This window comes from Lycorma delicatula, chromosome 9 (assembly GCF_047948215.1).
Source record: "Lycorma delicatula isolate Av1 chromosome 9, ASM4794821v1, whole genome shotgun sequence".
NCBI lineage: Eukaryota > Metazoa > Arthropoda > Insecta > Hemiptera > Fulgoridae > Lycorma > Lycorma delicatula.
The window spans coordinates 84,300,569-84,314,409 of NC_134463.1; the positions used below are offsets into that span (position 1 = coordinate 84,300,569).

Sequence of the window (13,841 nt, forward strand, 5' to 3'; positions counted from 1 at the left end):
ATGATTAGTACATAAGGTTATTATATATATATATATATATATATAAGCAATATTTATTCATATATAGCAATATTTATTCATATATAGCAATATTTATTCATATATAGCAATATATAACATAATTAAAAATAATTTGTTAGCAATGACACGAAATGCTATACTGTTAATAATAATTTATTCATTTACATGTACACGTTATTTCTACCAGTGAATAATAGATATTACGATGATTTTTGTAATTAAATTTAATGATATTTTAAAAAAAAGTAACATACTAGAAAAGTGTAAACATTGCCTACTTCAGAAGGCTATATTTATTCATACGAGTTAAAAAGAAAGGTGTGTTTTTTAAGATTGTTTTTTAATGATACTAAGAGACAGAATGGGAATAAGTAAGAGAGAGACGGTGATAGTGAAACTTAGTTATTGATTGGTGGAAAGTAGGCGGGAGTAAAAGCCGACTTTGCCAAATACGATTCTACTGATTTTTTTACGGAAATTATTTTAAGAATGAATCTATTAATAAATATTTACATGACAAAAAGTTTATAAAATTATAATTATATTATTGTTTTTTAAATAAAAAGTACTTACGCAGCGATACTTTTCGATAATGGCCAGCGCTCCATTGTCGCCTGATATTTCATATTTTCTATCTGTTTCTTTAATGCGTCCTTGTCCATGGCTGACAACACACTGGGATCCATATCAGAGGAGTTGCGCAGACTATGACGTCACAAATGTTGCGCCTGCGCAGAAAAAATATCCGTAATTGAATGTGCAGTGTACGTACCTACGTATTTCCCTTGTGAGATATCACACTATAAAAACAACAAGCCTAAGTTGGCAGTTTTTTTTTTACAATACTTTTTGTTTGTAATCATACATTAACCTTAGGGAAAAGATTTTTTTTTAATAACTTGTCTACATGATATGATTTTTATTCACTATTTAAGTTTACTTGATTGGTAAAAATTGTTTAAAAATAAATGTATTATTATTTTTTCCGTATAATAAAAAATAGTCTAAAACGTTTTTTCATAAAGTTTTTCATGTAATTAACTTTTCTCTTTTTTCAGCTTGTTTTGATTGCTTTATTATTTACAACAAATTTGATTATCAATTGTATGAAAGAAAATATAGTAAAACTTCCGTATTCGCCGGGGTTAGAGACCTTAAAAAGGCCGCCAATATAGAACGGAACTGATATTCATTTAATGAAAAATGGTTAGGTTTTATGTAAAATGAAAAAAAAATCATGCGTTCTTAGGGCAATGTTATTGATGAATTACAGTCGGCAACATTAATTATAAGCACTGGTTTAGTGCAGTACACAGGTACACTACAGAAAAATATTTAACAAAATACAGTATATTTCCTAATTTACTCGTAAGCATTTCTCGAACAGTCAGATTTAAAAACTCAATTTACAAAACTAACCTACAATATTTTGGATTGCATTTACAAAAAATTTATAATTAGTCTCGCTCTTGTTTTTAAACGTGAAATTCTGTGTATTCTTGCATAGCATCTTCAATTTTGCGCTTAAAGATTGAGTTTTTATTGAAAGATGGATCAGCATCTATAAAAAACTGGAAAGATCACTGGATAGTTTAATGCATTCGGTAAGCGTTTTGACATGTAACTGTTTTCTAGGGTTCGTATCTTCTACCTCCACGTTCATACTCTATTGCGCTATAACATGTTTAATATTTTTATTTTTTTAATGTCACTACATAATGTAATGTACGCGAATACGGAAAATTTTAGCCGCGAATATAGAAAACACACCCTCCTACGAGGCTACTACTGTATTGGGAAAGGCTCTCCCATTCGATTTAGTGGTGAAAGTTCGGGTGGCCATGTGGGAATTGCGAAGAGGCAGGGAGGCCGAGGTATTTGGGATGCGGTTTCGAGCCGGACCAGTACCGGAGCGGAACTGTGATCTCAATGCACCGGTTCTAAATTTCGAACAGTTGCCCATCTCCCGCCTTCGGAGGAGGCTTTACAGCCTCGCGATGGAAGCATAGCAGCAAGAATTTCATGCCACGACTAAGGAAAGGTCCTTATATAGATTTATACAAGATCTGGGGGGGGGGGGGGTGGTATGCCTCTCCTTCGTTTTTAAGGGCAACGGAAGCCCGAGTGCTCTCCAGTCATGTAAATTTAAACCAATATTTGTTTCGGTTCCACCTGGTAGCTGATGAGCTGTGCGTCTGCGGGAAGGTCAGGCAAATGAGCATAAGATGTTTTATTGCCCTGCTCTTGGGGGGGGGGGGGCAGAGACCGAGCCACCCTGGAACTTAGAGGTCAAGGGGAAAATTAGCCGCTCATAAACGGCGAGTCAGTGTGGCGAGAGCCTCACTGTCGGACCGTGTGAGAATCCCTCGATGAGGTTGCGTTGTTCAACCGACATCGGTAAATTAGTTAAGGGTAAAGTATAATGACTCCTACCGTGCTGCTATAGGAAGCTAATCCAGAGATAATGGCTGGCCACAAGCCAGATAAAGTTCCAAGCGCTTTAAATGGTGGACAGGTACTAGCTGACATTCAGCGACCGAGGCGTGACAGGAAATTACTATCTTTTTAAAGTAATAACAAGGGGTGCGCCTCCCCGGTTTAGTTTTATTGTATGACAAGTGAGCGGTTAGGACATGTAAGCAGGTGGTGTATGGCACCTTGCTTAGTCCGCTCACGTTGTTAGGTAAGCTCACTAGGAGCTATTAGATTATTGTTCGCTAAACTGTTTTTGAGGCACAGTAGCCGTTTTTGGCACGGACATTTGGTCATATGGTCTAGGGCAACCGAAAGGGGAGGTGGCGGGAGGAATTCCAGTTAACCAATAGAAAAGACATCGCAAAATATTGCACCGCGATAAGCAAATTTCAATGTAATAACGTTTCAAATTTATATTTGAAAATATGAAATTTATATTTTTAAAAATAAATCAACGTTTTTTATTATAATAATATATAATTTGAAGATCAAAATATGTATTCTTTAGGCATATTTTTATATATAAAATTAATGCCATGTATATATATATATATTTTTTTTTTGCTATATAATGAGGTTTTAGATGGAAGGAAAAACTCAAGGCTTATGATTGGATCGATAAGAGTAACAGTTCTTTTTTGTATGTATTTTAATGTATATAGATAGTTTTCTTTAAAGAGAAATGTATAAATATATCTTTTACAGTTACGTAAAGGGTATATGACTATTAATTTGGATAAGTTAATTCAATATTAAAAGTTAAAGAGTAGATTGAAAAAGTGGAGGGTTAATTAAAGAACTTTATATAAATCGGAAAGTAGCTATCAAAATAAAGGATCCATGTAAAAGAATCCATGCAAATGATTCCATGTAAAAACTTAGTAGTTTTGTTTTTACATGGAAGAGAAGAATAAAAAAAGTTAATTAGAAGAGTATTGTGAAGTCTTTATTTGAACTATACTTTCACGTGAAATCTGAACATTATAGAAAAGGAAAAAAACAAAGGGTAGTAATATTAGACATTATGATCAAGTGGCAACAGCATTTGTAGCCAGAGTTAGCAGCTGGAAATACAAACCAACCGTCTAAAGAACAGAAGAACAGAAATCCCAATAGTCACTATAACAATCATGGTAGTAAACACCAAAGCGAATTCTGTAAGCTTAGATGCAGTATGTTTACAGCCCTTTATCAAAGATTTCCCTCCAGTTTTCATTACGTAGCTTCAGGAGATTAAATGTTACTGGCAAGCTTAATAAGGAAAATAATGAGTTTTATTGCGGAAAATTAAACAAGAAAAAAAAATAAAAACAGAGCTCTAGATATCACGTCATCTGTAAAATAGCATACTTCCCAAAAAAATAATGGGTTGATCAGTTTTGAGTTGTAAAATGCCATTGTGCCGTCGCTTTAATAATAATGCTGACTGGAAACCACGTTTACGATTTCACTGAATCCATTTCTATTCTTGCTATGTGGTAATGAATTTCTTACATCCGATTATGGAGCAAAAGAGCTACCTAAAACCAGCATACATAGCTTAACATTGTAAGGAAAAAAGTTCTAAGAAGAAAGTTGATAACCGTTATGGTCATCCTGACTCGGAGGGGAAAGATCCCGTCATATGACGATTCTGGTCGCCACGCCACTCCCTCCGTACCTAACCCTGATGAACTTTACAGGAGGTCATCTTCTGAACCCACAGACTGAATAACATCTCTCAGAACAGCTTGGCTTCCGTTAGGATGCCATTGATGAAAAGGTCTCGAATGACATTTCTATCTGAGTAAGAACGTTCTACCAATAAACACAAAACAAACCCAAAAACAAACTACTTAAACGAACAGAGCTGAGTAGAAATAAAATATTTAAATTTTTAACTATAGCCCTACCAACGAAATAAAACGAACATTACAAAATAACAGAATACAAAACTACTATCGCCTATCTTTTTTTTAACCTCCGGAAACACCGTTAGGTATTGCTTCAGAGAATGAGATGAATGATAATTTTTGTAGCGTGTGAAAATGGCATGACTGACCGGGATTCCAACCCGGGACCACCGGAATCTTATATCTTCGCGGCAAGGGAACGCCCATTCGGTCCCCAACCACTCGGGTAACCTGAACTCTCCATCCTACATGCCCTCTGCAACTCGCTGAAGAACCAAATATTTCGTGAAGTTCTCCACAATTGACCATTCCATGGCTTTTCCAGTTAACATTTTAATCTAAAGTAGACTCAATATCTCGGAGCTGCCCCCCCACTACCTATAATCATCTTTCATCATACCGATGACTGGCATATAAAACATGAAAGGCATCATCTAATATCCCACACTACGGACACAGATCCGTATCAGCCAGCCGAAACAAGCCAACCTATCCCTAAAAGCAGCATGGCCCGAAAGAGACTGGTTATATACGTATTAGGAGACATCCAAGAGGCGTCCCGCAGACTCCTCACACCAAGTTAAAGACCATGCGTGTAACGCCAACCTGACGACACATCCTACCTAGTCTGCCACACTAAAAATCCATCATTCTCAATCTTTCTAATTCTAGCGGTAGTTGACCCAACTTCTTTGCGAAATAGCGTTATTGATGCTCAAGCGCAAGAATATCAATAGGCTTTACTCCAGCAATCACCAGGACAGCTTCACGAGAACTGTACGGTAACCATTTGTCACCATTAACAACAAAAGGCGTGTTAGGCCCTCAAAAATGTTTCTATAAGTTTTTAATTTTAGCCTATCCGACCCCAACAGCTATAACATAATTGCCTCACATACAACCTTGTAGAAGATACTCATAGTTTTAAAACTCTTGATTCCAATCCGGATTAACTACACGTCGAATACCAAAGAAGGTACTACTGACCTTTACGAAGTACTATAAGTGCTCCTTAAAACGAAAATTTTCGTCAAAGAGCACCCTGAGGTACTTCTGAACCTGAACATATCGAAATCGATGGCCTGACATTAAAAAATGAACCCGTCGCGTCGCAGCGAAACGACCCTTCAGGGCACCATCATCTTGGTTTTATCCAGGCCGAATGCCATCTTATGTTGACGGCCCCACAGCTCAAATATCCTACACGTCCAAGAGGCAGGCGCGGAGTTAATCTCATTCCGCGAACATCCTTTAACTAGCAGCAGCCCGTCATCGGAGTAAGCGACAGCCGCATCAAAGAATCAAACTCCACTATCCACAATAAGGAACCCAGCACACTGCCTTGGATACTACCCTTAGACACTGTCTTCTCCACTTCGTGGCCACCGTTACAAAGTAGAACGTCTCGATACCCAAAGTAGCGATGCATTACGTGCATTTAATTTTACGTCTTTGTAATTGAAATAAAGCAGAAGGCTACCACAGATTGTTAAATGCCCCGGGTATGTCAAGGAAAATCTTCAAGACACACCTAGAACTACTATTCTTGACAGCAGTGCGTAAAATCCTCCATCAATAACCGTTGCGATGTCAACCTCTCTTTAATATTGAGATATAATATCTTAAAAACACCTTACCAATAACGTTAGAGGCTGATACGAGGAACTAACAGCAGGATCCTTGCCGTCACCCTTAAAACACAATTTAACTATTCCCTCTTTTTCGAAGAAAGTTGGAAAATAGCACGCAAATAACATTTTGTTACATACTGCAGTGAATATACCCACACTGACGTTCACTGAACAAACAAGAGAGGTCCACCGTTATTCTATCAAAGTCAGAAGTCTTGCCTCTGCTAAAACTGCAGATTATCTCACGCACCTCCACCTCAGTAACTTCTGAAGACAAATCATTCACGCGATGAGAATCAACATCGTTTCGAACACGACGATGATAAACAGTTTCTACAGCTAAATCATCGTCCGGCAAAAGACCATCTAACAAAGTACGTAGGAACTCAGTTTTATCCGAGATCACTCCTTGTCAGGTCGAGAGAGCGGACAGAAGAATGCCCTTTCATTTATGCCCTAGCACTCGGTAAAAAACACCCCACGAGTCTTTGTATTTTGTTTCTGAACAAAGGAACGCCAAGAATCACATTTGGCCTGCCTTAAAAACATCTTGTAATAATAACAGCATCTGCTTAAGTAAGTATCGGTATAACTAAGTAAGTATCAGTATACTATCAGTATAACTAACAAAGTATAACAGCATCAGTGTAAGTTGCCGCGACCACCAAGAGGCCACCTTCTCCTGACCCGGGGAATGGAAAGCTCAGCAGCAACGATGAAAGCCGCCGATAACCGATCTGCCAGTACTCAAAATCAAGACCATCCAGATTTCTCTAAAGTTCCGATCTCTAACGAGAGAAATCACCTCATCCTCAGCTAGACCGGCATGTTCAGTATTGTAAACTATCATTCTTGGATGCCTCTTTCTTTTTGGATCGGCTCTCCTGTCACTTTTCTCAACCTTTAACAAGTCTGATGTAATTTTCACTGTCTCCTTGTTATCAGCCACCGCATCAAGTCCCTTATTAATTTCTCTTATGTTTCCAATTCTCAGGTTTGATCTCTTTGATTGAAGAATGACTTGAAATTCCTCCCTCATCTCTTTGCTAGTTTTGATATGTCCCTCTTTCATATTAACAAACAGGACCTCTTCTAGTTGCTTTCAAGACAAACTGGCCTCTCGCTTGTTCCTGATAACATCTTTATAATGTTTCTTCTGGCCCTTAGAAGTCTCAGTAACCAGCAAAGAAACAGTATTTTTAACCACCACTTCCTTCACGTGGACTGGCATACTTCTGTCAATGCAGACATAAAAACTTTGAATTCGTTCAATTTCAAGGTCAATTTTGACCTTACGAAAGGGTTAGGGATAATAAATCATCACCACTAAAAGTAAAAGTTTTATAAATCTTTTTACTTTTGATTATTTTAAAGCATCTGCTTAGATTCTGAAATATTTTTATTTTTTTCTAAATAAGGCACTATCTGAATGAAAATAGTTTTCAATCATTATCACAGAAGAATAAAAATTAAATTTAAAATTAAAAAATATTCTGATTTAAATAACAAATGTACTGTGTACTTTACCACTGTACATATTAAAAGAAAAACTTCAGGTTTATTTAATAATTAATATTTAAAAACTTACTACAGAGTTTTTTGAGGAAAATCTTTTAATTTTAAATAAATTAGTGGGAAGATCAATTAAATACTTAGGTGATCTATGCAAAATCCAAACAGAAGAATAACAATAATATCCTTTTTTTACGTAATGTACTGTGTTATGTTCCATAAAATTAATTCTATTGTTTGGTCTCATGTAAGTTGATATTATTATTGGTTTAAAGAAATTAGTATACTTTTTTTTTAATTTTTTGCACATTCATGTTAATATAAACACAAATAATGTTTATTGCAAATAAGGACTAATTAGATAGTTATGTATCTGTCTGTTATTACTAGTCTGTAAAGAACACAATTCATTATTACAAGCTAAAATCTGACAATTCACTTTTTTATTTTGAAAACTAATTTCAACTTTTCCAACAAATGTTGAAGATATAATTTTATATTTTTGATAAGAAATACATCGGCATAATATACATTTTATAGTTTTGATACAATTTTTGGTTTAAATGAAACATTATGATTTGATTTTGTTACAGACAAAATCAATTTGAACTTTCCTCAAAAAGAATCGAGCCGTCTTATATAAGACCCCTGTTTTTCACTCTGTGGACAGTAGTAATACTACTATTTTCAATAATGGTAATTCAATCTTACAATCAGCAATGTTATATTTATCTGAGAACCATTTATCTATATTTAAAATTAAATAGTCACAAACCTTCAAGTGAATAAAATTTTGAACTGCTAAAAAAAATTTTCTAACCTTGTCAAATATTTAATTTTTGATATATAGACCCACTGATATCATCCGTCTGTGAAGAGCCTTGCAATGAAATTCCTGAAATTTTGAGGGAGGTTATCAATAATAATAATAATAGCATGCCAGAAAATGCACTGTGGTACTTCGTATTCTATATCTTGAGTTGTAGTCTATATTTTATGAGTTTTTTTCAGCTTCTTATAAAAGAAAAAGGGAATTTCAAATGTAAACAGACATTTGAAATCTCATATTTACCAATTAGCAAGTGATAGCTTTTGAAAGTAACTCCTTAAAATAACATTAATAAAATTAATTTACTGAGTTTCAAATATTGTAAATAATAAAAGATATTTAAAATTTGTTTGGTTAACTGTATTGTTATTAAATTGATTTTTTCAAATCTCTTCCAGTTTTTAACAAGTAAACTAATACAACATTGATTTTAAATCATTTCATCATTGAAATGAATTCAACATTGATTAACAAATGATTATTAAAATTTCAAAATAATTTAAATTTTGTAATAAAATATCATGAGAAACTATATACAAATAAAGATTTATTTTCATTTTTTAGCAGGTATAAAGGACAAGGAAAAAAGGTAAGATGAAAAAGGGAAAAATGAAACTTTTTAAGAAATAAGGAAAATAATTTCTAGAGATATGTATTCTTTGTAAAAACCTAAATCATTAATGTGTTTGTATGTTGTGAAAACTAAAACATTACATCAATTTAATACTAATTAATGATCTAAAAAAAAAAATTTCAGAATTTTGGAATAGTTTTTATCGTTTTTTTAATTTTGAGTCCCCTTAGGTAGCTGCCCTCTTTTTCATTTTGCATGTATCTCTAGCATTCTATATCCCTACATGCCTTACAGAATACAGTTTTAATTAATAACCCTTCATTGGAATGAAGACTGGAAGATATTAACGAGAAGTCAATATTGTTAAAATATAATTAGTCTCTTTAGACTTCAAACCATCAATCTCTCTCACAGATGCCCTCAACACCATCTAACACTTAATTGCAATATTTAAATAGTATTCGATCAAACTATACATAAAATTATTGATTTTACAGCAGTCTTATTGTTAGATTAAGGAAGAGGAAAACTGCAGAAACAACAGTTTATTTTTTTGCGATTTTAAATTTCCTTTAGTGGTTTACCTTTATCATTTTTTAAAAAATGTCTTAATTTGTTGACGGAAGTTTACTGACATCGGTATTTTTAAATTAATTAATTCTCAGCATTGTATTTAAAATATAAAATTATACAAAATGATCTGTTGAGGTACCTTGATTGCATATCCGAGTTTATCCACTTAAGTAACATATAAAATAATCTTAGTGCGCAGTTATAATTTTTTATTCAAACAGATTACATACAAAATGATAACATTTCATTTTTGTCTAAGCTGATGGAATAAGAAGTGAAACATAAAATAGAAAGAGCTCAATTTCCAATTGCTATAAAATTCTTTATTTTCTCCCTTTAAAAGTTAATATTATTAACTTGTATTAAAATTGTATTACTTGTATTAAAATTTCATAGATTAACTACATTTTGTAGATATTTGTATCTCTTCTTTTGCTTTTAACCAAATTTTTTAAGTTTAAATTTAAAATATTATAATCGCATGCTGAGAACATCATTCCTTACTACAACCCTAACTCAAAAATACATCAATAAATTATTGTACAATTAAAAAAAAAAGAAAAAATGTCACAAGTTATTAATGAAATAAAGTTTTACGTACTTTTCATTTAAAAAAAAAGTGTGTATTTTATTTAATAGGCGTACAAGAAAGTCATGTGATGTCCACATCAGAGTTTTTAAATTTAATCTTTGGTAAAATTATCCGTTGAATACCCTTTTGTAATTTGTAATTAAATTTAATTGTTTTTCAATAATTGTATTTTGTCAGGTTAAATGTTTTTGTTATGAATTCATTTTTCATTTATATAAATTTATTTTGTGATTGGAGATGAGTTGTTAAGCAGAAACAGATTGATCTTTTCTTCCGTATAGCTAATTTAATTAAATAATGTTAATTTTTAAAAATCTGTAGATTTTTTTGAAAACTTATTCGATGACTGTATTTAATTAATACCTGTATTTTATTACCAGGTCTCCATACAAAAATTATGTTTTAATATTTAAAAAAACAATCTAAAAAAGTTGTTTATTTTTATCAGATTATATGTAAAGTTATCATTTCATTTCATTTTTGTAGTGTTTTGTGAATAGGGACACCCTTTGTATATCGGAAGATATGAATAAAATATCATAGACAGGCGATCGACCTTGCCTTCCCATTTATTACAATAATTGACTGTCACTTTTAAAAATTGATGTATTTATTGACATTTAGTCAATATCGGCGTGCTCAAATAATTTTGTTTTAGTCTTTCGTTTGTTTTTTAACTTAAATGAAACTATGCTTAAAACCTGATCTTTTGTATATTTGTACCTCATAAATTAATTTACATTATTTTTAGTTATTTTTTTTATATCTCTTATTTGATTAAATATTTTAATGAAATTTTTAAACATACTGATTATACTGACAGAGGATCGAATTTTTTTTTGTAATTGATTATGAACCTTATCACGAATTAATTTAAAACATTTTATAGAATTAGTTTTAATAATTATATTTCAATATAAAGTTTATTTATAAAGTCTATTTCTTTAGAGTCTAAGCAAAGACAAACAAGCCGGATCGATCGGTTAGTATGATATGGTGGTAGTCTCCATATATCAAATGCAACTTTCCTCATTCGAGATCCGTATGCAGCTGCATGCCTGATTCGTATAATGAGTATACCGCTTCTTGTGAAAATTCATTAATCGCCAAACCAGGATATGTTTTTAATTAGAATCTAAAACGGAGCAGGCTTCTAATAAAATTGAGAAGACGTTAGGAATAGATGTTAAAATAAAACTGATTTAACCAGGCCTTAAATTATCAATCTCCTTCACAGGAAGGCTATTACTAACCGTCAGCATCACTTGTCATTTAATAAAGGTGGGGGTCAAGATGACGTCAATCTCAGCTTCTGATTGGTTATAATAATAATATTAATACGTATAGGTTTGTATTAGTCAATCGTTAAATTGATTAAATATGTTTAAATGTTTGTTAAAATATCTTTTTAATTGGTTGAATATAATCGACTGATTTCATTGGATTCCTGAATTGTTTAGGACTGATTTAACAAATCTATTTAGAATATTAATTTATTTCCTTAGTTTCATTAATTGTATTATCATATATAAAGCCGAAAGTTCGTATGTTTGTTTATAAACTGACCGATTGCTTTCTAATTTTCAGATTCATTCGTGTTACCTCAGGGAAAGTTTTAGCCATAGACCGAGGCCCTAACCCCGTTGGGGGTGAAGTTGTTAATTAAAGAAAAAATAATTGATACTTTTACTTCATTATTATATTTTTGTCACCATAACAACAGAAATGAATTATGCATTTTTATCGTCAAACTTAGTTAACATAGTTAAAATCCTTGTTTTTTTTTGTAATTTTGTTTTTATTTTAAGGTATCTATAAATTCTGAATATTTAAATTATTTATCAGTATTATCCGAATACTACTGGGGTTCAGGGGGTGGAGCCCTCTGGCTAGACGAGTACGGCGACCTAAACGAGCATTGAGGCCCTGGGTCGGCTCCGGGGTTCACCTGGACTCGGTAGACGGTCGGACTAGTTAGATGTGTAAAATATTTAAGAGATTATAAAATTAATAAAACAATTAAAATGTAATAAAAACATATATATATATAAAACAAATACACAAAATATTCTGATCCAAAGTCACTACACAAATAATAGAAATAAATATAAATATGCAGATAAAATATTTGGATCACAAATATTCCATATTATAATTTTTCACCTAAAAACAACCATTTTACAATATTAAAATATTGTCTCTGAAGTAAAGACAGTTTCATTGTAAAAAAAAATTATTCTGAAAACTATAAATATGTTTTATTTCTCTTAAACTACATACCTTATACACTTTATATAATCGCCACGTGAATTAAGATATTTGTCGTACCGATACGCCACCTTCAATACACCCTCGTCGTATTCTTCAGTCGCCAGTCCATTTAAGAACATTTTTAAGTCCATCGACACCCGCGAATCGCTTACCACTTAAAATTTCTTTCAATTTAGAGATATCCCTCGTACAAAACAATAACACAACGTTTCGGGTGAAAACGCGACGACAACTTACGGTAAGCTTCAGAAGGCTTTTGGAGAGGAGGTTATGTCAAGAGCTCAAGTTTTTCGGTGGCATAAAATTTTTAGTGAAGGCAGAATGAATGTTGAAGATGAAGACCGCAGTGGACGACCATCAACCTCACGGACAGATGTCAACTTGACCAGGGTGCGTGAAATCGTACGATCTGATCGAAGATTATCCGTGAAAATGATTGCAGAATAACTCAACATCGATCGAGAAACGGTTCGTCTAATATTAACTGAAGATCTTTGTACGAGAAAGATTTGTGCAAAAATGGTCCCCAAAAATCTCACACAACAACAGCGAGAAACTCTGAAAAATGTGGCAGCCGATCTGTTAGAGCTAACGGAAATCAATCCAGATTTGTTGAGCCGTGTTATCACTGGTGATGAAGGTTGGTTTTTTTCAATACGATCCAGAGACAAAACGCTTAAGTTCGCAATGGTGCTCAAAGGGATCACCCAGACCAAAAAAAGCTCGCATGTCAAAGTCAAAAGTGAAATGCATGCTTGTGTGCTTCTTCGATTCCAAGGGAATTGTTCATAAAGAGTGGGTGCCTCCTGGACAAACAGTTAACCAATATATCTACAAAGAAATTTTAGAAAGACTTCGTAAACGAGTTCTTCGTGTCCGTGCCAACATTGCTGATAATTGGATTCTGCATCACGATAATGCGCCATCCCATACTGCTCTGTCAGTACAGCAATTTTTAACCTCAAAACAAATTTCAGTACTACCACAGCCACCTTATTCACCAGATATCGCTCCGTGCGACTTTTTTCTTTTTCAAAGAGTCAAAATGGCGGTCAAGGGACACCGTTTTCAAACAACACAAGATGTACAAAGAGCTGTGACGAGGGACACAAACACGTGTTCACTTATTACAGCACAACTCACGACTAAGCAGTTGCATCAATGTGCCGCTTGGACTAGAAGTAGCTTATAGACCAAGGTCAAAGATGGGTTGCCACATGTTGCAAAGAAAAATCAGTCTCATTACTTTATTGTCGCACCTCGTATATATATATATATATATATTTAGAAAATATTTGATGGATAATATTAGTGGAAAATAAAAATTACAGAAAGTTGTCAGATGGTTGGTAACAATAAAATAATATAATATATATTACTTTAAAAATTTTTCGATCTAAGAAAAAACTAGTTTATTAAATGATTTTTATTGAAGAATTCACTTCTATCAAGTCGTCGGTGAATACCCATT

The 13,841-nt window shown here is 33.2% G+C and overlaps 1 protein-coding gene across 1 annotated transcript in view; it reads right to left on the reverse strand.

The window, feature by feature from the left end:
* The window catches only part of Ggamma30A (guanine nucleotide-binding protein subunit gamma-e), a 74,572-nt gene that overhangs the window by 33,810 nt on the left and 26,921 nt on the right, over positions 1 to 13,841 (reverse strand). Inside the window, exon 2 of the mRNA XM_075375643.1 lies at positions 595 to 749. Within this exon, the coding sequence (XP_075231758.1) occupies positions 595 to 707 (113 nt within the window). The 5' untranslated portion in view covers positions 708 to 749. The remainder of the gene's footprint in view (positions 1 to 594; positions 750 to 13,841) is intronic.